Raw genomic sequence first — 26,793 nt, 5'->3', positions numbered from 1 at the left:
TGCAGCAACATACCCCATCAAAAGTAATTCCAATATTAATTAATATTAGAGTATTAGCAAGCTCATTTTCTTATTCTTCACCTAATTCTCAGATCCATTTCTTACTTTTCATTCCCTTGGAGAAATATTAATTAATATTAGAGTATTAGCAAGCTCATTTTCTTATTCTTCACCTAATTCTCAGATCCATTTCTTACTTTCATTCCCTTGGAGAAGTACGTTCCTCATTCTATATATTTTGTCATTTTGTTTTTATACGGAGTATTTCCGAACAAATGAGAAACTGGTAGCCTAAAAAAGTAGTTAGATCTAATTTTTTCGGTGGAATATATATTCTACTGTAATTTGCCAACTAACTTAATCATCATAAGAAGAAGACTTTACACACCGCCGGTTCAATTGATTAAACTGATACTATATACCATGTTATTTCCATTTTTTAGTGATCAAGTCTATATCAATCAAGCTTCAGTACATGACCGAAGAAAAACAGAGATACTCCGTGTAGGGAAAACAAACCCAGGAGTAATAAATGCAGAGATAATTTATCGAAAATGGTATTGAGATAGAGGCGGTGTGGTTCTGGAAACCCCAGTGAACCAAAATCCCATTTTTGATGTGTAATTTGGAAACATGAAAACTACGGGCCAAAACTAAAAATGTGACAAACTTTTCTTACGAACCAACACAACATATATTTGTATTTGTACCCAAAAAAGTACTCCAGCAAATTACCACAAGGAACAAACTCACACTGTCAGACTTTGTGATACTCTTAACTACTTACGCATTGACAAATCATGCGGTAATAACATTATTATTCACTTTTTTTTGGGTGTTTGGAAGACAGAGGAACCCTCATTGTGTGGTAACGATATTTTATTTACGGAAAATACTTCGTAACAATGCCAAGTGGTAGTCCGGGAATACCCAATAATTGATCCCGTGCAATGGACGACCATGACCCCCCCCCCAAAAAAAAAAAAAAACTGCAGTGGACCCCACTATAATGATCCAGTGTGCATACGTGAGTGGACTGTTAAGTAAAGCCGAAGACAAATTTGTACGTTTTGGATACTTGTAATGAAAGAGGGGCGGGCATATTTTTCTCTCCAGTCCAAATTGTAGACTTGATGGCTACTCTTGCCCAAATGAGAGTGACCATTTGGCAACCTGGTGGTGGTGGACCAGAGAGGAAGGAGATGAGTTGTTTTTAGAGAGGAATCCAAATTCCCATCAAGTTTTTATAGGCCACAAAGAGAGAGACAGCTGTAATGGGTAGTGAGGGAGAAGAAGATCAACATTCGCCACTGTTGACAAACTTCAGTGATACTGAAGCGGAGCAGCCCTTCAAAAGAACTGGTAATCTCTCTCTCTCTCTCTCTCTCTCTCTCTCAAAACACCCAACTTTCGGTAGTCATAGTACTTTCTATGTATTGCTTTAGACTCTTGGAATTTTTGGAGTGAGAAAAAGGTATAAAGGTATAACAACTAAGATCCAAAGACTATCTTCCAAATAGTTCATTTGGATTGTGCATTTTGGCGAGAAAATGAAGGGAGAAGTACAAAAAAAAAACTTCTCTTTTTGAGTGGCTCTTCTCATTTCTCACCAAATCTCACCAAAAATGATGAGTTTTGATGAGAAAGGCCTCCCCTTTCTTTTGCCATCCTTTCTCACAATCCAAAGGGCTGGTGGACCAGAGGAATCCAAATTCTCATCAAGCTTTTATAGGCCACTAGGGAGAGAGAAAAATCATTGGTAGTATTGGTGAGGGAGAAGAAGATCAACACCCTCCCATTAATGACAAACTTCAGAGATATTGATCCTGAGCAGAATTTCAAAAGAACTGGTAATCTCTCTTCAGAATACCCAACGTATGTATTCATGGTTTCTTTGTATTGCTTTAGACTCTTAACGTTTTCTTTTCCCTCCGCAAATGCTTTCAGAAATTGAAGATCCTAAGTTTGTCTTTGATTCCTTCTTCATTTCTTTTCCCTTTTTTCTTATTTCTATTAGCTTTTTGGTCTTTTGGGGCTGAAGTGTTGATGTAATTGTAGGGACAATATGGACTGCAATGGCGCACATAATAACTGGAGTAATAGGGGCAGGAGTGCTGTCCCTAGCATGGAGCACGGCTCAGCTCGGGTGGGTCGCCGGACCACTGATGATGGTGGTCTTTGCAGCCATCACCATTGTTTCTGCAAACCTTCTATGTGACTGCTACAGATCTCCTGATCCTGAATGTGGGCCCACCAGGAACCGGTCCTACGTGGATGCTGTTCAGTTGTATTTGGGTCCGTACTAATTTCGTTTAATTGCCTTTAGAAATAATCATCAATACATTGGTCTTAAAGATTCAAGTTTGTAGATGAATTTTACAAGAACAAGACCCAAATTGCAAGACAGTTGTTACAAACTAAACTTGCATTATGTAGGTTTGTAATCGAGCTGAATTGTGTGGATTGATTGAATAACAAGATTCGTAAGTTTAAGTTAGTTTGTTTTTGAACCGATCTCAAACAAGATTCAATCAAACTGACTTTTCAAGTCGAGCTCATACATTTAGCGGACTCCAAAATGAGTTCAAACGTGGTCTGTTCCATAACAAATTCATCTTGAATCATTAATAAATCAAGCACGAGTTGAGCTTTAATAATTTAGTTCGTGTTACAGAGATGGTTTTTTCTTTAATATTTCAGGAGAGAAACACAAAAAAATATGCGCAGTGTTTTTGTATGAGAGCTTGTATGGGTGTGCAGTTGCATATGTCATAACAGCCGCTGCAAGTGTGAAGTATGCTCTCTCTCTCTCTCTCTCTCTCTCTCTCTCTCTCTCTCTCTCTCTCTCTCTCATCATTTTTCAGTTTGACTTCAGATAGATGATTCTTTTCTGTTATTGACGCAGAGCAATTGAGAAATCAAATTGTTACCACAAAGAAGGGCACGAGGCATCATGCAGCTATGGGGATACTATTTTCATGCTGCTATTTGGGGGTGTTCAAATTATAGTATCTCAGATACCAGATTTTCATAACATGGCATGGCTCTCAGTTGTTGCAGCAATCATGTCCTTCTCTTACTCTTCCATAGGACTGGGATTAGGCTTTGCAAAAGTAATTGGTACGTATGGCTTTGAGTTTCTTTTCCCCATTTGCTTTTGAGTGTTCCCTTTTTGGTCAATTAGACTAACATCAACATATGCCAAGAAACAGTTGTGCCCGAAGTTGTGTTTTAAAGACGTGTTCCTAGACTTTGTAACGGGAAAGATTTGAAAACAAGGTCTATCGAATTTTCTTTCTACTTTTGGATTGGTTAGGAAATGGGTAGAATGAAGAAGGTAGTATCTTCTGAAAGACAATATTTTCTGTGTTAGCCATAATGTAAAAGTATTTTTGCTTTTGCCCCATTTTTTTTTCCCTAGGAGAAATTCAAGACTCACACGTCGCGTAAGTTTCTCGCTTTTTTGGTGTTCAATTTTCTTGCTTTTGCAATTGCAGAAAATAGGGAGATCAAGGGGAGCATTGTAGGAGTCACAGCTGACAGTATAGCTGACAAAGTATGGTTGGTCCTTCAGGCAGTCGGGGATATTGCTTTTGCCTACCCATATACAGTCATTCTTCTAGAAATTCAGGTATGTGGTTATGTCTTTCGTGTTTGAAGCACTTTCGGTACAATATTAGTATTTGGCCCTTCCCAACTTAACAAATTAAATTTGACCTTGGACCCTGCTTATCGGTATTCGTGTTTGCCAATGTTGAGAGCGCGTGAGCTGGTGCAAATAATCTATGTTTTGAGCAACACCAATTCTCAACTAGGCATTGGAGAAAAATGAGTTTGTATGAAGACATAAAAGCGTATTACTTGAATTATTCCAAGAGTAATCTGATTTTTGTGCGATGTGTTTATTAGGATACACTGAAGTCACCTCCGCCGGAAAGAGAGACAATGAAGAAGGCCTCCACGTCTGCAATATTCATTACCACCTTCTTCTACCTCTGCTGCGGATGCTTTGGGTATGCAGCCTTCGGGAATGACACGCCAGGGAATCTCTTGACAGGATTCGGGTTCTATGAGCCTTACTGGCTCGTTGATTTTGCCAATGCTTGCATTGTTCTACACCTGGTCGGAGGATATCAGGTAATCAATATTACATATCTATTTGTTTGCATAATGCTTGAGAACATATCAATTTGAGTGCACAATGCTTAAGATGCAAAAAAATCTATCAACCTTGGGGCGGCAGCATTTCGACATCAATCCCCTGTGCTTTGTGCCACATGATGAGATGGGCCCCAAACAGAATGTTAGTAGCACCACACACCCCCCCCCCCCCCCCCCCCCCAAAAAAAAAATAAAAATAAAATATATATATATATATATATATATATATCTATCTCGAAAACAAATTTATGTTGTAGATCTAAATTTTTGTGCGTTGTGGATCACACAGAATAAATTTTGTCCAAGTGTTTGATGTTTTGAATCTAAAACTTTTGATAGCATTTCTAGCTACTTTTTTTTAGGGACATGCATTTTATCAGTACCAAATTCGGTCACTAACATTATGCCAAAAAACTTTTACCAAAAATTGCTTAGAATAAGATTTGGGGGTGGACACTGTGGCTATTGCACAACACTGTTGTGCACGGTGAGCCCACACATGATTGAGTAACGTTCATTTTCAAGAGATGGACTGATACCCGAAAACTTGCCTATATGGTTTTGCTTTCAATGTATGTATCCCGAATACTATCACTTCTGTTCTGATGGACTAAATATCTTTTATAAGAAATCAGAGGAAGACACAATGATTTTTTCGGACAATTAGCAATAATTTTCCTGTGGATATTTCCGGAAATCTGGTTCATGCAGCTTGGGAAGGAAATTTTGAGTGAACTGAAAAATGGATTCACATAGGGATATGAAAGAATCTGAGGGCATTAGCATTTGTTTTTTCAGGTTTTCAGCCAGCCAGTTTTTGCATTAGTGGAAGGATGGTTCAGTTGGAAGTTCCCAAACAGTGGATTTGTGAACAATTTCTACTCCTTTAAACTCCCATTGATTCCAGCATTCCAGTTGAACCCTCTCAGGCTATGTTTTAGGACTACCTATGTTATATCAACCACTGTAATTGCAATGATCTTTCCTTACTTCAACCAAGTTTTGGGGGTGTTGGGGGCACTCAACTTTTGGCCACTGGCAATATATTTCCCAGTGAAAATGTACTTTGTGCAGAAGAAGATTGGAGCTTGGACAACTAAATGGGTTGTTCTTCAAACTTTCAGCATTGTTTGCTTGATTGTGTCAATATTGGCCTTAATTGGTTCGGTTGAAGGACTTATTAGTGCTAAATGGGGCTAAAAAGTACAGTACGAAGTCTCACAAATGGGAATGGAAGTCCTGTGGGGTTTTTTTCCCTGAAAAAATATCAATGACATTATATATAGCTGGATGTGTATGGGATTTTTGTTCTGATCTTCGAATATATATACATATATATATATATATATATATATATATATATATATATATTTATATTTAATCTTCCAAATGTAAATTTTACCTATTGAATGGAAATTAAGATTGTGTTCTTTGACCGATCAGAGAAAGTCCAGTTGGCCACTCTTGTACACTTCCAAAGGGGAGGTGAGCGGTCAATCCTCTAAAGAAATAACGATTGATTATTTGTTCTCTTGAAATGAGGTTTCTTTATTCACTTATTTGTCCCGGCCCTTAACGGTAATCAGTTCGGTTTAGGTTGATTTTGAACTTATGTTGACTTTCAATACGCAGCATCAATCAACGGCTTCCTTTGTCAAAGTAATAAGATAGGCTAAGCTCTCTCACTCTGATATTAAAACCTGCTTATTGTACTCAAGGAAGTTGAGAAGCTAAACCTGTTCAATTATATGTCCAGCTTGATCCAAGCGGAAGGCGCGCCATCAAAATACCTAGCGGTTGGGTAGAAGTCGGCTACCTTAGCTCTCTTTTAAAGGCATTTAGCTGCTGGTCCAGGGCGTGCCATTGAGCTCGTTATGGTTGTTTTGGATTTGAATGAATGTTGCTGCTACGATATTTGATGGGGAAACTTTATTTTCTTAAAGAAAAACAATAACCTGATACTGCGCGCAAGTTAAGCATAGCGCAAATTACATGCGCAAGTCATACGTATCAATTGTTTAAGGATCTTTCTCGCCACATGTTACACATGGTAAGATTTCACGACCTAGTGCCATGGCAAGTGTTATTTGAGTATTGTACTAGAGCAAGGATTTGAATTACGACGAAACAATCTCTCCTAAATCTTGCTCAGGGGTTTTCCAATCTTGTTGGGTTTATTTTACAGCCCCTGGTTGAGTAGCGAAGACAAGTTTTTGAAACCCACAACTTTACGAATTTGAAATCCATATCTAGTTCCTTTGTAACATTCTAGTTTCTCTAATGAAATGAAATCTTCATTAGATCTCACGATATTTTTTTTTTAGGAAGGGTAGAAGAGTAATTCCACACACCAACTTACCTAGGCAATTGCTGACCTGGCTGAGTAATTTCACAATTTATATATGGAGATGGAAGGGATACATGCATGGTTTTGAATGCAATCTATATCGATAATCATTTCAGATTTTTCTGTAGTCAACTGGTTATCAGTTAGTAATAGAAACGAACTTAAGAACCTTAAACTCTCTGTCTTAGATATTATCATAATTTACATCAAGTATGACTGCTTGGCTTTTTATTGGGCTTTAGGCATCAAATTTGTGATCTGTCTTTTTTCATTCAACTGATGTGCATTTCTTGAATTCGTTTTGAGTACTTGATTTCTGTGTATGTTGTAAGACATAATTAAACTCGGAAGAAAATAGTCATTTCCTTCCCTATTCTCATTGGCATGCCAACATAGGAATTTGATAATGAAAGGGCCAAATGTTTCATCTGTTTTTTTATTTATTTTTATATCATTATAACTGCATCTGCTGAGTTGTCAAAAAAAAAAAAAAAACAATTTTGAAGGGGCTAAACTAAAATTATTGGTAAGATTTTGAAGGAGCCAAAACACTAAAAATTACCGTTAATAACAAGGAGAAAATTAAATGACTCATCTTGTTGGGGTTGTTGTGGCTCCCGTGCGCCTGTGCCCCCTCCAGCCACCCACCATTGTCTATTTTGCGGGATAGAGTTGCAACTTAATTACTACTAGTATTTTAAGCTTCTTAATTAGTAAAACGGAACCACCTCTAATAGCACTGCTGCCGTTTTTTTAAAGGGAGAAGATTAGTTATAACTGAAACTTTGAAATAGTAGCATTAATAATAATTTTCGAGATAGCCCAATGATTTCTGATTATTCAATTTCACCAATAATTGAGAAGAAGTCATTCAGGCTCTCTTTAATTCACATTTTAAAAAGTTTTCTTCACCTCTCAATTAGATTCAGCGTATTATTAGGAGATTCACTTAATACTCTTAAGCTAGAATTATATATCTTGGACCAATTTGCGTCATAGTCATCAGTTAGTTAATTAAAAATGAGTTGAAATAATAAATTCTCCGAAATAGCGTTATTGTCCAAGTATGCGTTGAATCAATAATAAAAAAATTTGGGTCATATTTGTAGGGGTTAAGATCGAGGTAGAAAGGCTATGCGGTTTTACCATCCCACGATAAGATAAAAATTAATCCTGATTAAGCCATTAGCCACTAAGGAGATGGAAGATCATGGGTAGTATTGGGGAGGGAGAACATGATCAACATTCCCCATCAACGATGTACTTCGGTGATCATGCATGATGGAGTGAGTAATCAAGGGTAGCATTGCACTTCTGCTGCAGCTCAGAAAATGGGGTTCGTTTCTCAAGCACCTGGGGACATCGCCTTTGGTTGGCTCAATTCTTCAATGACTCAATAAAATAAACCGTTTGAGGGCACTCTTGCGCCACGAATGTGAAGAAGTGATTGTGATTTGGAGTCGCCTCCGCCGGAAAACAAGACAATGAAGAAGGCTTCCACGTCTGCAATCTTCATCACAACGTGCAATGAACTAATTGTGCGAACCATACTTCGCACCCCCGGTGCCCCTTAGTAAGTCCGCCACTGGTCCTTACCATGTACAACACTGTCCAAATTAGGCGCACAACATCGAACCGGGGAACACGTAGTGCACAATCCGATCCATTCAAAAAATATTTTTTAATAGTTCTGATCTGCTAAAAGTATCCCTACTTATCTTACCTGTATGAATCATCGATTGTAGAGATGAATGACTCGAATCGCGCACTACACCCCTTTAGTGCAGGCATTGCAAGGTTGCCTGAACTACAGGGTTCCCGTGTCCTTACGATGTCATTTCACGCACTACACCCATGCACTGCAGGGTCCCCATGTCCGCACAAGATTGAAACGGTGATTTTAGACGACACATTTATTACAAATGACAACAATGGTGAGATTTGGTAGTTTTACCTCACTCCATCCATTTTGGGCTCTTCAAGTCTTATGAATCTAAGCTCTTGAATTTACATACATGGAACATCCTTACATGTAGTGATATTTTACCATAAGAATGAGGACGCAAATCATATACTCCTCCGTGTTTCAGAATCTTGCTTGCATCACCCTCTTCTCTGCATACCTGTTCTTACCATGTGTTTTTTGAATCCGGAGATCCTATCAAGCGGGGGTACTTGGCACGAGAATCATTATCTTCTAAATCTTGCCGTGGCGGGGAAGAATTTTTGTTTCAACTTTGTTATATTAGCCCCAAGGCTGAGTAGTAGCAGTCAAAACCGAAGAGTAAAAAAGTGAGACAAAATACTACTACTATTTGCTTGAAAACCAGCTGGGGCCTAACCTAACCATCTCGATCTGTCTTCTTTTTCAGGTAAGGCACCTGGACCCCGTATACCTACTAGTCAAAGTCCTACTATCCAGCCAGCCCTCTGGACTTTCTTACCCTTCCTTTTGGGAAATCTTACCGTGCCACCTGACCATTATTAAATGGCGTTCTTGTCATTTCAGGACGAGAATTATTGCCAAACAACTAACGTGGTCGAATTGTCCCCTGCTCTGAAGTCCAATCACACTTCAATTTAGGGTCTTCGGTTTATTTTGTTTTCTCTTTACTACTTCTTACTTGATTGGAGTGTAGTTTTTGTGTCGTATCGTTCAACTCGATGAGAGGAATTTAAATTAATTGTAATGTTGATTTAATTTTGTTCTCCATGAATTCTAAAAATTAAATATGATTTCATCATCGAAATAATCCTCAAAAAGATAATCAAAATATAGGGTGGAGTCCTTGGGGATTGACGAGGAATCTCATTTCTATTCTCCCCTTTGGGTGGGGCCGTGGGGGAAATGATGAGAAAAGGATCCAATTTGTTTGTCACCGTTTCTTGTTAATAGTGGCAAGATTTGGTGAGAAAGCTTATCCCTTTTCTTTTCTTCACATTTCTCACAATTCAAAGGAGCTCTAAAGATTGAGATAACTATAAAGACGTAAATGTCTGGATACAGATATATTTGGGCCATCTAGTATTCATGGATAACGGGGTCCACACGCATCGGAGGACGACTTGAATATATTTGTATCCATTTATGAGTCCAGACAGAGCATTGATCTAATAAAGTCTTGAGACGCCAGGACACGGAAGTAGTTGTTATTAACAAACTTCTCCTGAACAGCAAACACATTGGACTCTCTCTCTCTCTCTCTCTCTCTCTCTCTCTCTCTCTATATATATATATATATATATATATATGTTGTGTTTCCTATAATTAAATATGGCGAGTTGTGATTCTGGGATCAATCAGAAGGCCATGACGGGAGAAGGAAGAGGAGGAGATGATGATGATCAGGCTACTACTCCATTGATTCAATCAACAGTTGCGGCATCGTCGTCCGATGAACCACGTCCACCTGATCCTCCCCTCAAGAAGAGAACTGGTAATTTGGCTGACTCGCACCTTGCTCACTTGTTTGAGAAAGCTACAGGTTTGGGAAAGCTATGTGGAAATAGGGTGTGTACTTCAGGAATGTTTCTTTACGTTCCTGGCATCCTGCTCACAATCGTCATTCTCACGAATTTTCAGAGTCATGTTGCTTCTGCTTTCACTCACTCACGTACACGCATTATGTGACTTAGATCCCAACCCGTCTCCAGCGTGACAATTTTCCATCCGAAAACTGTTATTTTGGGCCTTTTGGCACAACCTGCCGCTAGATAGGGCTTAGACAAGGGAAGGAGGAGGTTTCAGGAAAGGTGATTTGGTGTCATTGGGCAATTTTTCCATTTTCGTAGTTGTGTCTCTGCTTTTCAATTTTCATAACTTCTAGCCACTGAAGAAGTGTTGTAAACTTGTAATGTTTCTATAATTTGGTTCATACAGAAGATAGATATATACATAGAACTTAAGGATGTAAGTTTGGTAATAAAATCTCTCTTTACCAAAAAATAAAAAATACGTAAAACTTAAGGATGTAGTGATTTTTGAAATCATCATTGGAATTGGAATTTTGGCGCAGGGAATGTATGGACGGCGGTGGCTCATATAATAACTGGAGTGATAGGGTCAGGTGTGCTGTCGCTGGCCTGGTGTATGGCTCAGCTTGGTTGGATCGCAGGTCCATTGGCAATGCTGTTCTTCGCGTTTATCACCCTTCTCTCCACATTTCTACTCTCCAACTGCTACAGATATCCTGATCCAGAATACGGCCCTGCCAGAAACCGCTCATACTTGGAAGCTGTTCAGGTGAATTTGGGTAAGGTAACAGCTGAATGGGCATATTTGGTTTTAGACACACACCACAAACAGAGAGGAATTACACTTCAACTATGAGAAGTATCCGCTAATTTTGAGATTGTATAAAGCGAGTTGAACCTCTTGTGCCTTGGCTATCCTCCCAGTCAAAAATTCTACAGCGGTTAAGAACTCTAATGGTCACGCCAAACTGGGTCACTAAGCTGGTCGCCCCTTCCTAATCGTTTGCTCAGCCAAAATATTTAGTATTTTCTTGGTTTATACTTTTCAAAGTTGGCGATTGTGAATTCAACAATTTTATTTGACTTTTTTAGCAGTTCTTTTACAAAGTTAGGTCCATGAAATATGAATGCAACATTCAAATACCTGGTTGTTGGAAGTTTGAATTGTTAGTGTCGTAAAATAAGTGTTCAATTCCAACAAAACTTCAAGTTTTGCCACCAACATGGCGTTTTCAGGAGAAAGAAGTGCATGGATATGTGGACTTGTTGTACAAATAAGCTTGTACGGGATCGCCATTGCCTACACCATTACTTCCGCTATCAGCATGAGGTACCTAATCTGATACGGCAACAACAGTAATCCGGAGCTTTTGTTTTGATATGAAATTGTGAACGACAAACGTACTCGCTTGTGGTGATGTTTGGTTCTTCAAAATTGATGCAGAGCAATACAGAAATCAAACTGTTACCATGAATATGGGCATGAGGCGGCATGTGACTTTGGAGATACTTATTATATGCTAATATTCGGTGCAGTGCAGATCATAATGTCTCAGATACCCGATTTCCATAACATGGAATGGCTTTCTGTCGTTGCTGCAATCATGTCCTTTACCTATTCTTTCATAGGATTTGGACTTGGCTTTGCAAAAGTTGTAGGTATGGTTGCCCAATTCCCTCTGCTGAACTTAGAAATAAGAAACTGCATGCTCGTATTAGGTTGCGTTTGGATTGAAGGACTTGGAAATGATTAGATTTGGCAACAATTATTCAAGAATTTCTTGAATAAGAAGTATTATCATTGGTTTCACGAAACTGTAATTTTGCAGGAGATGGAGTAGTCAAGGGTAGCATTGCCGGAATCGCAACTTCTACTGCAGCTCAGAAAATGTGGTTAGTTTCTCAAGCACTTGGGGACATCGCCTTTGCCTATCCATATTCTATTATTCTCATTGAGATACAGGTAAGGTGCTTTGAGACTCAAGCTTCGCTTAAACATACTCAAAGAAAATTCAAAGTTAAGAACCGATCTTATAACAATATGAAGGATACTTTGACGTCACCCCCACCAGAAAATGAGACGATGAAGAAGGCCTCAACAGTAGCAATATGCATCACAACCTTTTTCTACCTCTGCTGTGGAGGCTTTGGATATGCAGCCTTTGGGGATTCTACTCCGGGGAACCTCTTGACCGGCTTCGGATTCTATGAGCCATATTGGCTTATTGACTTTGCTAATGCTTGCATTGTTCTTCATTTAGTGGGAGGTTATCAGGTACCACAGTTTAGCAGTATCACTTAAATCTTCTCGTTCATGAAATACGTCCGACAATTGAAACCAGTCAAATTTGCTGTCTGAGCTTGATTGAACATGGTTTGAAACAGATTGCGAAAAATTGTTTTCAAAGCCAAGCTTGAAAAACTCACTACTCTCCTTGTTCTCAAACATACATTTATCCGCATTTTAAGATCTTTCATTCTTTTTCGGAATGCAGCTAAAGAACCTTCTTCCTTTGCATGAGTATGTTGACAGGTATACAGTCAGCCAGTATTTGCAGTTGTCGAAAAATGGTTCACCTGGAAGTACCCAAACAGTGGATTCGTGAACGATGAGTACACTTTGAAACTCCCCTTGTTGCCGACTTTTAGACTAAGTCTCCTCCGGCTGTGCTTCCGAACAACTTACGTTGTATCGACGACTGTAATCGCGATGATCTTTCCATACTTCAACCAAGTTTTGGGAGTCATAGGAGCCATGAACTTTTGGCCATTGTCCATTTATTTTCCAGTGGAAATGTACTTCGTGCAGAGGAAAATTGGAGCTTGGACGACAAAATGGGTGGTTCTTCGCATTTTTAGTGTCTTTTGTTTGCTTGTGACTATGTTTGCCTTGGTTGGGTCAATTGAGGGACTCATTACAGCTAAATTGAGCTAAGATTTATTTACTCATCGCAGAACACATGATAGTTCAAAGGCTATGATTCTTAATAGTGGGGATCACAAGGAACATAACAAGTTAATGACATTGTAATGTACTGTATTTTTCTCAAGTAGTAAAAGGGAAATTTTTTAGCGATGCTCATAACCTCTTCACCGGATCTTCTCGTTTGTTCCTTCAATCCTACATTATCTATCCACTTTTCTTCGTTGAATGTCGTAAAGTATTTGTCAATTTTATCGAGTCAGTGAGCAAAAATTTGTAAACTTCATTTCTGAATTTTATCATGCATTTCATTAAGACTGTTGAAAACTTGAAACTTTTCGAGTACAACGATTATGGTTTCCTTAAATTAAAACAATTTCCCAGAAATTAACAAACCATTGGGGCTGGAGGAGTATTACAACTTACACAACTATCTTCCCTCCCTCCAACAATAAAAACATTGTGTCTTAATGGATGCTGATAGTTTGTTATGTTTGGGTCAGTGCTAATGACGCGGCGGAATTCACGAGAGACTAGTTAGCGTACTAGTCCAAACGAGATAAATAACTCGTCGCAACGAGCAATTCTTGCGCACAAGAAAGAAAGAGAAAATCTCTGAATATTATTGATAAAAGTTATAAAAGTTTAATAATTGAATAGGTTACAGCCCTTTTTATAAGACACTAACCCTATAAATCCTACTGTAAAAATAATAAATCATGCCAAAACAAGCGGCATTAAATAAAACATATTTCCTAATTAATTAAAATAAAATCTTAATTCTTGTAGACCAAGAATTCTAATAAAGGCAAAAATCAAAATTAAACCGAATACGGAAAGTTAATAATTCTAACCTAAACGGAAATATTCCTAACCAAAATCTTATTCTCAAACAAAGAAAATAAAATACAAAAACTCTCCATTTTTGTCCTACATCAGTCTCCTTTTCTTCAAAAGAACTCGACCTCGAGTTCTCGTTAGGAATCTGCCATCTTCCATGCCAAAGAAACAGATACTTAGAATACTTCAACTCCTTCCTTAACTTGAAATAAAACTTCAAGAAAAAGTGTATTTGCAAAGATTGTTTCTCACCATGCTTTAACTTGTTGACAAAATTCACTAGATGAATGTTGAGAACCCAATCAAATTGCTGCACTCCAAGAAAATCAACTAGAACCTTATGCTGAAGTTGCTGATTCTCTAGACTTTGATTTATTATAGAATTGGTTGGCACTCCTTTGTTAGAAAATCGGATTTCAGCAACAGCCATATTTTCTTGTAGTGTTGTAGTCAACTCTATTGCGGGTGATTCATCAAGCCCAAACGCACAAGCCTCCAATGTAATATTATTTTGGTCCTCCGCAGCCTCATCTGAAATAATTTCAATATTCTCTTGCACACAAGTATTGATGCCAATTTCATCTTGATCATGAACTTCAATCTTGCATTCCTCTTTTTTGCTAATATAAAGGTCAACTTTCTCTTTATCATCAGTTTTATTGTACCCATAATGATTGCATTCAACATCGACCTCCACTATTTCTTCGATGTTGGGCTCAACAAATATCACCTCCTCTAGTTCAACTCGATCTCCTTCCTCTTCTGCGATTTCATATCCATCATAATAGCTGGAACGCGAGGAATCTGAGATTGAAAGATTTTTATCGGTTTGTTGACACTTTGAGTGACCCGAACCCAACAGTCTCAGTGATGTGTCCCTCAAGTTTTCAGTAGCCGCAACGGTATAATTTTTATTATTTGAAAAAGAATAAGACAACTCAAGATTATCTCGGGACAATCGCTTGGACTCAAGATTTCTTCGATACTCTTCATATAACATCTGACCATGATGCGATTGAAGAAATCTATCACTCATCAATCGTCTCATCCTGAGCCATGTCTTGATTGGTTGTTTATACTGGCGCTCCCGATTATATTGCAATTGCTTCCACCATCTAGAAGCATAGCCTTGTAATTTACAAGTCACGTATCTAACTTCCTTTTCTTCCGGAATTTCCATATACTCAAGAAACTTATCAACTTTACGAAACCAATAAATTAAATTCTCAGGATGGCAATACCCATTAAAACTAGGAATTATTGGTTGTACCTGAAAAGTCGAAAAGTCGTCATCTATGTGATAAAATCCTTCAAACCTTGAGTGTCGCTTATTCGACTGATATTCATAATAATCCTCAAATAACTCGTCTTCAGATTCATCCTCACTATCAAGTTGATAATAAGAATATCTTCTGGAGACGTTTTGATTAATAGGTTGGTTGCGGGCAAATCCCTCAACGCGGTTCCTATCAACTTTGCGTTTAACAGATTGACCATGGGCAAATCCCTTGGTGCGAGTCTTGTTAAATACTTCACCACGACGAACGTCAATGGGTGTGTCTTCAACTTTGTTTGGTGCCATCGAACCAGGTAAAGCCTTGCTCTGATACCACTTGACGCGGCGGAATTCACGAGAGACTAGTTAGCGTACTAGTCCAAACGAGATAAACAACTCGTCGCAACGAGCAATTCTTGCGCACAAGAAAGAAAGAGAAAATCTCTGAATATTATTGATAAAAGTTATAAAAGTTTAATAATTGAATAGGTTACAGCCCTTTTTATAAGACACTAACCCTATAAATCCTACTGTAAAAATAATAAATCATGCCAAAACAAGCGGCATTAAATAAAACATATTTCCTAATTAATTAAAATAAAATCTTAATTCTTGTAGACCAAGAATTCTAATAAAGGCAAAAATCAAAATTAAACCGAATACGGAAAGTTAATAATTCTAACCTAAACGGAAATATTCCTAACCAAAATCTTATTCTCAAACAAAGAAAATAAAATACAAAAACTCTCCATTTTTGTCCTACATCATTTTCTCTTTCTTTTTTGTGCGCAAGAATTAAAGAGAAAATCTCTGAATATTATTGATAAAAGTTATAAAAGTTTAATAATTGAATAGGTTACAGCCCTTTTTATAAGACACTAACCCTATAAATCCTACTGTAAAAATAATAAATCATGCCAAAACAAGCGGCATTAAATAAAACATATTTCCTAATTAATTAAAATAAAATCTTAATTCTTGTAGACCAAGAATTCTAATAAAGGCAAAAATCAAAATTAAACCGAATACGGAAAGTTAATAATTCTAACCTAAACGGAAATATTCCTAACCAAAATCTTATTCTCAAACAAAGAAAATAAAATACAAAAACTCTCCATTTTTGTCCTACCACTTGACATCCCGATCAGAGGTAATAGACTGTGGCACCCCATGCAATCGAACTACCTCTCGAAAGAACAATCGAGCCACATGTGAGGCATCCGATGTCTTTCGACAAGCAATAAAGTGCACCATTTTAGAAAACCTGTCAACTACCACAAATACAGAATCTACACCTCGTTGGGTACGAGGTAGTCCCAACACAAAATCCATAGACAGATCCTCCCAAATATTATTAGGCACAGGCAAAGGAGTATAAAGACCAGTATTTTGAGACTGACCCTTAGATACCTGACAAGTATAGCACCTCCGCACAAAATTTCCAGCATCCTTCTTTAGTTGTGGCCAGAAATAGCGCTCCTCCAAACTCGCAATAGTCTTATCCCTCCCTAAGTGTCCACTTAACCCTCCACCATGAAGGTCTCGGATTAAGCCTTCCCTTAAAGAAGATTGAGGAATACAAAAACGATTGCCACGAAACAAGTACCCATCAGTAACATGAAAGTCACTAATAGGCCGGTTCTGAACGCATACTGCCCAAATTTCTTTGAAGTCTTCATCCTCTGGATACAGCTCCTTTAAGAACTCAAAGCCTACAACTTCATGGGCCAAAGTCACCAACAAATCAGCCCGACGACTCAATGCATCAGCCACCCTATTTGACACCCCAGACTTGTGCCGAATAGTGAACGGAAATTTCTGCAAGAACGTAGCCCAGCGCACATGCATACTGTCCAACTTCTTCTGGCTATTGATGAACTTCAGCGCTTGATAATCAGTGTACAACACGAACTCCCTCTGAATCAAATAATGCTCCCAATGTTTGAGAGCGCGAATCACAGAATAGAACTCCTGATCATAAGTGCTCCACTTTTGTCTAGCTTCACTTAGCTTTTCACTAAAGAAAGCCACTGGTCTCTTCTCTTGGGACAAAACAGCCCCAATTAACTAATCTCTGCAATATTATTAATCAAAAAGCTACATAAACTCTAGGTTACAAACCCTTAAATAGGCTGAAACCCTAGAAACCCTAAAAATAAACTTGGAAAATAAAAAGTGCCATAATTTGGGGCTTTTCCTAAAACTGAAAACGGGAAAGAAAAACAAGACTTTCCCAAAAAGAATCAACTTAAAAGGAAATACGGTCTAAGAGTTATTAATGAAACAAATCTTTCCTAAAACGGCAAAATAACGCAATTGAAGGCCTATACGAAGGAATTAGGCCGAAAAGCACCATCGATCATCAACTTAGGGTTAATGAGTATTGACCGGAGCGCGAAATTAAGTCAGCTAATATTTTCAATTCACTTCAAAATCAATTAATCATCCATCAGAAAGAATAACAAGTTGTTGGATACCTATTTTCATAAGATTTTCACAGAACAAGACCAAAATAGAAAGACAGTCGGTTTATTTTCCTAACTGATCTTAAACGCGATTCAATCAAACTAACTGCAGGTCGATTTATATATTTATCGGCCTTCAAAAGATGCTTTCAAAAATTTGGCCTGTTCACATAACAAATTGATCTTGAAAGCATCTTTCATAAACCGCTGACAAGTTTAACTCAAGTGGCTTGGTTGACCGTAATGCTGTAACAATAATCGTTCATTTTCAGGAGAGAAGCACAAACGAGTGTGCGGAGCGTTTTGTGAATGAGTGCGTGTATGGCTGTGCAGTTGCATATGTCATAACATCCGCTGCCAGTATGAGGTATGCAGTATGCTGGATATCATCTCTCTCCCCATCATCACTTCTTTTTTCTTTTTCTTTTTTTATGTTAATGATAGATGCATAGCAATTAAGAAATCAAATTGTTACCACAAAGAAGGGCCAGGAGGGTGCATGAAGTTATGGGGATAGTATTTATATGCTGCTATTTGGGGGTGTCCAGATTATAGTTTCTCAAATACCAGATTCCCAGAACATGGCATGGCTCATTATATTTGCTGCATTCATGTCCTCCTCCTACTCTTTGGTTGGATTGGGACTTGGCTTCGCAAAAGTTATTGGAATGGCCTTACTTGGTTCAGTACTTCAAGGACTTGTTCGTGCAAAGTTGAGATGAACAATTATGGTGTAGTACAAAGCTCTCGCAAATGATAAGATCGATGAAGCATGGGGTTCACTCACTCCGATTTGCATGTAAATCTGCTTTATTATTAGTCGAAAAGAGTGGTCAATATCGATCACAGCTAGCCTTCTTTGAAAATTATCCGAGTCTTGTTTTCTTCTTTTTCCTTTTCTGGGTGCATGAACAACAAGATGTAGAGGTCATGAGAGAGTTTGTTATTGTGAGCTCGTTTTTAAATAGCCTCCCAAGAACGAAGGGACGAGAATCATGATCAAGGTGTTCATATTTTAATGTTAGGATTGAAATTTGTGACTTGGAAATGCCTACCCTCTTCTCTTCTCTGTATACCTGTCCTTACCATGGCATGTACAACACTGTCCAAATTCATCGAACCGGGGAATATGTATACTGCACCATGTACAACACTGTCCAAATTAGGCCTGCACGACATCGAACCAGGGAACATGTAATGTATATATAGTACACCTACTAGTCAAGATTCTAAAAGAAATCAAAAACTAATGTGAAGATTCGATCGAATTGTCCGCTGCTGCTCTATAAAGTCTAAATAAATCACAGTACTTCTGACTTGTGAGGAGAGTTGACCTTTGGAAAGAAATCCGTTAGGATATTCATCAATCAGAAGAAGGCCATGACGGGAGAAGGAAGAGGAGGAGGAGGAGGAGATGATGATAATCAGAATATTACTCCATTGCTTCAATCAACAGTTGCGTCGTCGTCTGATGAACCACTTCCACCTGATCCTCCCCACAAGAAGAGAACTGGTAATTTGGCTAACTCACATGCACCTTGCTTGCTTGCTTGCTCACTCACTTGTAGCCACTGAACAAGTGTTACAAACTTATTACTATAAAATTTGGTTCAAACAAAAGACAGATAGATATATACTAGTAGTAGTATAACTTAAGGATGAAGTGATTTTCGATCGAAATCATGATTGGAATTGGAATATATTAATTGGCGGTGCAGGGAATGTATGGACGGCGGTGGCTCATATAATAACAGGAGTGATAGGGTCAGGTGTGCTGTCGCTGGCATGGTGTGTGGGTGAGCTTGGTTGGATCGCAGGTCCATTGACAATGCTGTTCTTCGCGTTCATCACCCTTCTCTCCACATTTCTACTCTCCACCTGCTACAGATCTCCTGATCCAGAATACGGCCCCAAAAGAAACCGCTCTTACTTGGAAGCTGTTCACGTCAATTTGGGTAATAACTAACAACACCTGAATGGCCACACATATATATATATATATATATATATTTGGTTTTAATTAGACACACAAACACTCACACACACCACAAACACATAGGAATTACACTTCAACTATCTGCTAAGTTTGGAAATGTTATGTGATACTCCAAAGTGGCATGCATGGGAGTATGATGCATGCTCCCATAAAATTGAATATAGACTCTCAGATTGAAAAATATGTAAATCACGGTCGTTAGATCAAAATCACTCACCTAAAAGTAAGGTGGTTTTACAAAAAATGAGATGATTTTAATATTTTTCTGCCAAAAACACACAATATTACTTACCACAAAAACATGATTTATGTAGTATTTACCAAGGCAACACTCACTATGAGATTGTATAAAGCGAGTTGAACCTCTTGTGTCTTGGCAGTGTTGGTGACAGACTATCCTCTCAGTCAAAAATTCTAGAGCGTTTAAGAATCCTAGCGGCTTGTTTGGTAGATGTTAAAACTTTGGAGGGAGAAGGGCATATTATAAGAAGGGATAGAGAGTGGGATGTGACCGAGTGGCTGATCTGGCCGTTCATCTCGAGAATCGACAACTTGAATTTTGACCGAGCAATGAATGGTTCAAATCTATATGTGCTCAAATTCAATCTGAGTCATCCGAGCTGAGATGAACACCGTGTGCTTCGCATCGTCCTCGATTATTTTAGGAAGAGAGATTAAAAGTTGGAAATGATATTGGCACTCCAAAAATTGATGCACACTCCAAAAAACAAAGGAAAGTTGCTTTAGAGTTACACTGATTTTGGAGTGCCTACATCAATTTTTAAAGTGCCAATATCATTTCCCTAAAAGTTACTTGATTTGTTTTGTAATTGAAATAAGGGGGTGAATACAAGACAATTATGTACACTTTCTATTTTGCCCCAAACCCAATTAACACCCATTTTAAGACTAATTTTGTCACTCTATCTCAGCCATTCAAACTTAGGCTTCATTCCGGAAACCTTCTTAAAAAATAAGTATTTATTTTGCCACTTCTCATTCAAAAATAAGAAGGGTCATTCCACAAAATTCAAATAAAAAGTTCCTTTCACATTTTCAAACTCAAAAATAATGTAAATGAAAAAAAAATTCAATTTTTTTGCACCGTATTAAAGATCTCAATGAGATCTATTAAATAAGATCCATAGTGGTAGAAAAATTATTAACGTAAACACATGATTTTTGAGTTTGAAGTTGCCTTATACAAAAAATAAGACTGTTGCTATGATAATGGGCGCCGACGGAGGGAAATCGTACCGGCGGCCGCGCCGGGCTGTCTCTGGCCACCGGATGGCCGATCCGAGCCGTCCAAAAATTCTATAAAAAAAAACCGAGGGGGCCGTTGCTGGAATCAACGGCATCTGAGGTGTGTAGGGTGCTTGATCCGAGCACCCCTTTTCCGTGTATATATGATCAAGCACCCTTCACGGAAAAGGAGTGCTCGGATCAAGCACCCTACATACCTCGGATGCCGTTGATTTTCACGATAAACCCCCTCGGGTTTTTTTTTTAGGATTTTTGGACGGCTCGGATCGGCCGTCCGGTGGCCGAAGACGGTCTTGCGCAGCCGCCGGTACGATTTCCCTCCCCTCCCCGACCAATCGGTACCAATATAAATTCTTCCAAAATAAGTGCGAGCCTTCTTATTTTTTGGAACAAGTCTTCTTATTACACAAAAAAATAAGTTCTTCTTGTGTTTTTGGAACCGGCTCTTTTGAGAATGTTGTACTCAATGACTGACAGACACACACTGATAACCCCTCCGGAGTCCCTCCCTCCCTCCCTCTTTACCCTGCCCTCCCTCGCGGTTATGTATCTCTCTCTCGCTCACCCCTCTCTCGAAATAATCTTACCAGTCGATCAAAATCAGAACAGGTCACTGAAAATCAGAGACGGGGATGCTAATCTCTCCTAATTTTAATGTTATTTCTACTACTAACTTGAATTTTTTGGATGTTATTTCTGTTAAATTGTAATGGAGTTGTGGATTATTCAAATTGGATGCTAATCTCTGATAGTTACCCATGTTTGGGGTTTGGAGTTTGGAAATTGAAAGGGTTACTCTTGTTGATTCTAATTTAGGGGTTTTTTTGGTTCATGTTACAGTTGATTGGGGGAAATACGAGTAAGATTTGGTTACTCCTATTGATGGGTTTGTCTCTGAAGCTGTCCATAATGGGGTCGCCGGAAATGCAATTTTCAATGTTTTCTTGATTCGTTTCTTTGAAAACATAGTGCGAGGGAGCCGAGGAGGTGTTTGAGAGAGAGAGAGAGAGAGAGAAGATGGGGTTCGCTGGAGTGGGAAGGGGAGTCGCCAGTGTTGTGAGGGGAGAGAGACAACGTGGGAGGGTTATTTTGGTGTGTCCAAAAGTAATCCCACTGCAGAGGGATAATGTATATCCCAGCCAAATTATATCCGGGTTGCAAAAAAACAAACAAACACTGGATAAGTCCAAGCCGGAATCCCCTCTCTTATCCTTCAAACAAACAGGTTGTAATGGTCACGCCAAACGGGGTCACTAAGCTGGTCACCCCTTCCTAATCATTTTGCTCTGCCAAAATATTTGATTTTCTTGGTTTATGCTTTTCGAAGTTGGCAATTGTGAATTCAACAATTTCATTGACTTTTTTAGTAGTTCTTTTACGAAGTTAGTTCGATGAAATATGAATGCAACATTCAAATACCTGGTTGTTGGAAGTTTGAATTGTTTGTGTCATAAAATAAGTGTTCAATTCCAACAAAACCTCAAGTTTTGCCACCAACATGGCGTTTTCAGGAGAAAGAAGTGCATGGCTATGTGGACTTGTTGCACAAATAAGCTTGTACGGGATCGGCATTGCCTACACCATTACTTCAGCTATCAGCATGAGGTACCTAATCTGATACTGCAGCAACAGTAATCTGGAGCTTTTGTTTTGATATGAAATTGTGAACGACAAACGTATTCACTTGTGGTGATGTTTGGTTCTTCAAAATTGATGCAGAGCAATACAGAAATCAAACTGTTACCATGAATATGGGCATGAGGCAACATGTGACTTTGGAGAGACTTATTATATGCTAATATTCGGTGCAGTGCAGATCGTAATGTCTCAGATACCCGATTTCCATAACATGGAATGGCTTTCTGTCGTTGCTGCAATCATGTCCTTTACCTATTCTTTCATAGGACTGGGACTTGGCTTTGCAAAAGTTGTAGGTATGGTTGCACAATTTCCTCTGATGAACTTAGAAATAAGAAACTGCATGCTCGTATTAGGTTGCTTTTGGATTGAAGGACTTGGAAACGAGTAGATTTGGCAACAATTATTCAAGAAGTATTACCATTGGCTTCACGCAACTGTAATTTTGCAGGAGATGGAGTAGTCAAGGGTAGCATTGCCGGAATCGCGACTTCTACTGCAGCTCAGAAAATGTGGTTAGTTTCTCAAGCACTTGGGGACATCGCCTTTGCCTATCCATATTCTATTATTCTCATTGAGATACAGGTAAGGTGCTTTAATTTTCAAGCTTCACTTAAACATACTCAAAGAAAATTCGATGTTAAGAACCGATCTTATAACAATATGAAGGATACTTTGACGTCGCCCCCACCAGAAAATGAGACGATGAACAAGGCCTCAACCATAGCAATATGCATCACAACCTTTTTCTACCTCTGCTGTGGAGGCTTCGGATATGCAGCCTTTGGGGATTCTACTCCGGGGAACCTCTTGACCGGCTTCGGATTCTATGAGCCATATTGGCTTATTGACTTTGCTAATGCTTGCATTGTTCTTCATTTAGTGGGAGGTTATCAGGTACCACAGTTCAGCTGTATCACTTAAATCTTCTCGTTCAGGAAATATGTCCTACGATATTGAAACTAATCAAATTTGCTGAGCTTGATCGAACTTACATGGTTTGAAACGGTAGCATAGACTCATCTATTTAAGTTCAGCTCATGAACAGATTGCAAAAAAATTGTTTTAGATTGCAAAATATTGTTTTCAAAGCCAAGCTTGAAAAACTCACTGCTCGCCTTGTTCTCAAACATACATTTATCTGCATTTTAAGACCTTTCATTCTTTTCCAGAATGCAACTAAAGAACCTTCTTCCTTTGGATGAGTATGTTGACAGGTATACAGTCAGCCAGTTTTTGCAGTTGTCGAAAAATGGTTAGCCTGGAAGTACCCAAACAGTGGATTCGTGAACAATGAGTACACTTTGAAACTCCCCTTGTTGCCGACTTTTAGACTAAATCTCCTCAGGCTGTGTTTCAGAACAACTTACGTTGTATCGACGATTGTAATCGCGATGATCTTTCCATACTTCAACGAAGTTTTGGGAGTCATAGGAGCCCTAAACTTTTGGCCATTGTCCATTTATTTTCCAGTCGAAATGTACTTCGTGCAGAGGAAAATTGGAGCTTGGACGACAAAATGGGTGGTTCTTCGCATTTTTAGTGTCTTTTGTTTGCTTGTGACTATGTTTGCCTTGGTTGGGTCAATTGAGGGACTCATTACAGCTAAATTGAGCTAAGATTACTTGTCCCGGAACACAAGATAGTTCAAAGGCTATGATTCTTAATAGTGGGGATCACAAGGAACATAACAAGTTAATGACATTGTAATGTACTGTATTTTTCTGAATTACTGTAGTGGTTAATGACATTGTAATGTACTGTATTTTTCTGAATTAGTGGTTAATGACATTGTAATATACTGTATTGTTCTGAATTAGTGAAAGGGAAACTTTTTATTGATGCTCATAACTTCTTCACCGGATCACACTTTTCCGGTTTCCCTGTGATATTTGTTCCTTCAATTCTACATTATCTGTCCACTTTTCTTTGTTGAATGTCGTAAAGTATTTGTCAATTTGATCGAGTCAGTGTGCGAAAATTTGTAAACTTCATCTCTACCGTCTCCCTGTTTGGAAATTGAATTTTATCACGCAGTTGAAAGCTTAAAACTTGGGAAAAATGATGGCTCAGGACGTGTTTTGATAATTAATACCCATCAAGGACATGCTGAGAACATTTGTTAATACGGATATTAATTATCAAAACATGTCCTTAGCCGTCATTTTCCCTAAAACTTTTCGAGTGCAATGATTATGGTTTCCTTGAAACAATTTCCCAGAAATTAACAAACAATTGGGGCTTGGAGTATTACAACTTTTAGCCAACTATCTTCCCTCCAACAATAAAACTAAAACACCCACCAACCAACCACTCTTTTGCAGGAAAACTTTGTGATACAAAATACTATTTTACTAATACCCACAGACAAGAACCACCCAAAAACATGCACTCCTTCAGGTTGTGCCAAAAATGAAGTACCGCGTGCAGGTGCAGCCCTCACGTGCAACACAACCTTAACTTTCGCAAGTCCAAAGCACCTCTCAATCTCTGAGGGGGTTTGTGTGACCAACTCACAAAACCACCCACCCAACTCTTTGCAGGGTTAGCCTCGTGATTTCGGCCTGAAACTTACAAATTTGTTCTCCCCTAATATTTCAGGTTCAACTCCTCTTGTCAGTAACTCTTGGGATCATTTAACCCTCACGCGTAAGCATATGAAAAAACTATGGGAGATGCTATATGAATTAGTCTAACGTGCGCACAAACTGACACGAGATACCATGCATAAAAAAACTCTTTGCACAAACCATAGGAGGAGGAGAGAGAGAGAGAGAGAGAGAGAGAGAGAGAGAGAGAGAGAGAGAGAGAGTTGACCGGGCGTCTTATGGATGAGCTACCAGTTAATCTCTCACACGCTCAATGGGCGTTGAATTCTTTAATCAAATCATGCACCTTTGGTGTCAGCTCTCTCCCTCGTGTAATTCCCCCATAACATAAATTCCCCTATTTATTTACCTCTTCCCAGCATTTTCTACTCAGACCACAACTTATTTCTCTTTTCTGTTATTTCCCCCTCACCGTATTTTACTCAGTAAATCGTCATTGCTTCTAATTAATTCCTAAATATCATCTAATTTCTGCTCCCTGGTGGTTGGATTAACCTGTTAAACAAACCAAGCACAAAAAGAAGACATGGGCAGAATTCCCTGTTGTGAGAAAGACAATGTCAAGAGGGGGCAATGGACCCCTGAAGAAGACAACAAGCTCTCTTCCTACATTGCCCAGCATGGCACCCGCAACTGGCGCCTCATCCCTAAAAATGCCGGTTTGTGTTTACGCTTTGTAGGACTGATGATTAAAATGCAGTAAAAGTTTCTAAGAATGACTCGATCCTTCTCATTGGATTGATTTCAGGTCTCCAACGATGTGGGAAGAGCTGTAGGCTGCGGTGGACTAACTACCTTCGCCCTGATCTGAAGCATGGGCAGTTTTCCGAAGCAGAAGAGCAAAATATCATTATGCTTCATTCAGTCGTTGGCAACCGGTAATCCTCCAGTTGTAGATTTCGTACTCCTATTCTAGTTTTCCGGATATCTCTACCTAAGAAATTTGCATAGCGATGATGCAACAATGGCATTTTCCTCATTGTCATACACGTGAGACAGCAATGGGCTCACAACTCAGCACTTTGTCTTCATTTCTCTCCCCATGTTTGCTATAGAGTAGTAATTTTGCCTGAATTGGGGTGTCACAGGTGGTCGTTAATCGCTGCTCAACTGCCTGGGCGAACCGACAACGATGTGAAGAATCACTGGAACACCAAGCTCAAAAAGAAGCTTTCGGGGATGGGCATTGATCCAGTTACCCACAAGCCCTTCTCCCACCTCATGGCGGAGATTGCCACCACCCTGGCACCACCTCAGGTGGCTCACCTGGCTGAAGCCGCCCTGGGCTGCTTCAAAGATGAAATGCTCCACCTACTAACCAAGAAACGCGTCGATTTCCAGCTCCAACAAAACACTGCAGCCAATTACAACACAACCATTAGTCAAGACGTAAAGGACAATACTATCGAGAAGATCAAACTTGGATTATCAAGGGCCATACAAGAACCTAATAACATGATGCCATCAAACAAACCTTGGGATTCAGCAGGGGCAACGTCGGGAAATTTTTCTGGGGTTTGTAGTGCTTTTCCGGCATCAGTGTCCGGATTTGAATATACTCCACCGTGTTTCGGCAATGAAGGGGATGGATCTCTTTCATGGAACCAGAAACTTGGCGACGAAAATGGAGACGAGTCTGAGGGTGGAAAAGAGACTAGAAATGGGTCCAGCATGTTTAATTCAGAGTGCGACTTATGGGATATACCGTCTGAAAATCTGATGGATTCTATGGTTTACAGGAGTTCATAGGAAAGAGAGAAGAAATAAAGAATACCTACTTCAATGAAAAATAATAAGC

At 39.0% G+C, this 26,793-nt stretch overlaps 4 protein-coding genes across 8 annotated transcripts; all 4 read left to right on the top strand.

Annotated features, from left to right (window-relative positions):
- The first annotated feature begins 1,072 nt into the window (after window positions 1-1,072).
- Window positions 1,073-5,450, top strand: LOC131321888 (probable amino acid permease 7). 2 transcript variants are annotated; one of them, XM_058352887.1, is made up of 7 exons: window positions 1,073-1,362; window positions 2,059-2,295; window positions 2,701-2,794; window positions 2,906-3,120; window positions 3,498-3,631; window positions 3,910-4,137; window positions 4,960-5,450. In XM_058352887.1, exons 1-7 carry the CDS (start codon window positions 1,275-1,277, stop codon window positions 5,359-5,361), a joined length of 1,398 nt encoding a protein of 465 aa, XP_058208870.1. In that variant the 5' UTR covers window positions 1,073-1,274; the 3' UTR covers window positions 5,362-5,450. The 2 variants fall into 2 exon arrangements, with proteins under 2 accessions (XP_058208870.1, XP_058208871.1); XM_058352888.1 differs by lacking the exon at window positions 1,073-1,362 and adding an exon at window positions 1,407-1,850.
- Window positions 5,451-9,662: 4,212 nt separating this feature from the next.
- Window positions 9,663-13,064, top strand: LOC131321887 (probable amino acid permease 7). 2 transcript variants are annotated; one of them, XM_058352886.1, is made up of 8 exons: window positions 9,830-9,945; window positions 10,145-10,261; window positions 10,525-10,761; window positions 11,219-11,312; window positions 11,427-11,641; window positions 11,812-11,945; window positions 12,030-12,257; window positions 12,516-13,064. In XM_058352886.1, the coding sequence occupies exons 3-8, from the start codon at window positions 10,599-10,601 to the stop codon at window positions 12,915-12,917; spliced, it is 1,236 nt and encodes a 411-aa protein (XP_058208869.1). In that variant the 5' UTR covers window positions 9,830-9,945; window positions 10,145-10,261; window positions 10,525-10,598; the 3' UTR covers window positions 12,918-13,064. The 2 variants fall into 2 exon arrangements, with proteins under 2 accessions (XP_058208868.1, XP_058208869.1); XM_058352885.1 differs by lacking the exon at window positions 10,145-10,261 and having other exon boundaries at window positions 9,663-9,945.
- Window positions 13,065-18,705: 5,641 nt separating this feature from the next.
- Window positions 18,706-24,234, top strand: LOC131321886 (probable amino acid permease 7). Of its 3 annotated transcripts, XM_058352882.1 has the most exons (7): window positions 18,759-18,999; window positions 19,205-19,441; window positions 22,260-22,353; window positions 22,468-22,682; window positions 22,838-22,971; window positions 23,056-23,283; window positions 23,604-24,234. In XM_058352882.1, the coding sequence occupies exons 1-7, from the start codon at window positions 18,867-18,869 to the stop codon at window positions 24,003-24,005; spliced, it is 1,443 nt and encodes a 480-aa protein (XP_058208865.1). In that variant the 5' UTR covers window positions 18,759-18,866; the 3' UTR covers window positions 24,006-24,234. The 3 variants fall into 3 exon arrangements, with proteins under 3 accessions (XP_058208867.1, XP_058208864.1, XP_058208865.1); XM_058352884.1 differs by having other exon boundaries at window positions 18,706-18,999; window positions 22,838-23,283; window positions 23,612-24,234; XM_058352881.1 differs by having other exon boundaries at window positions 18,742-18,999; window positions 22,838-23,283.
- A 936-nt stretch (window positions 24,235-25,170) lies between these two features.
- Window positions 25,171-26,746, top strand: LOC131321893 (transcription factor MYB80). Its single transcript, XM_058352897.1, has 3 exons — window positions 25,171-25,654; window positions 25,744-25,873; window positions 26,084-26,746. The coding sequence occupies exons 1-3, from the start codon at window positions 25,522-25,524 to the stop codon at window positions 26,742-26,744; spliced, it is 924 nt and encodes a 307-aa protein (XP_058208880.1). The 5' UTR covers window positions 25,171-25,521; the 3' UTR covers window positions 26,745-26,746.
- The last annotated feature ends 47 nt before the right edge of the window (window positions 26,747-26,793 follow it).

Source organism: Rhododendron vialii, chromosome 4a (genome assembly GCF_030253575.1).
Source record: "Rhododendron vialii isolate Sample 1 chromosome 4a, ASM3025357v1".
NCBI classification, from domain to species: Eukaryota; Viridiplantae; Streptophyta; class Magnoliopsida; order Ericales; family Ericaceae; genus Rhododendron; species Rhododendron vialii.
Note: the sequence above shows the minus strand (reverse complement) of the source record. Positions and strands in the feature narration are given on the sequence as shown.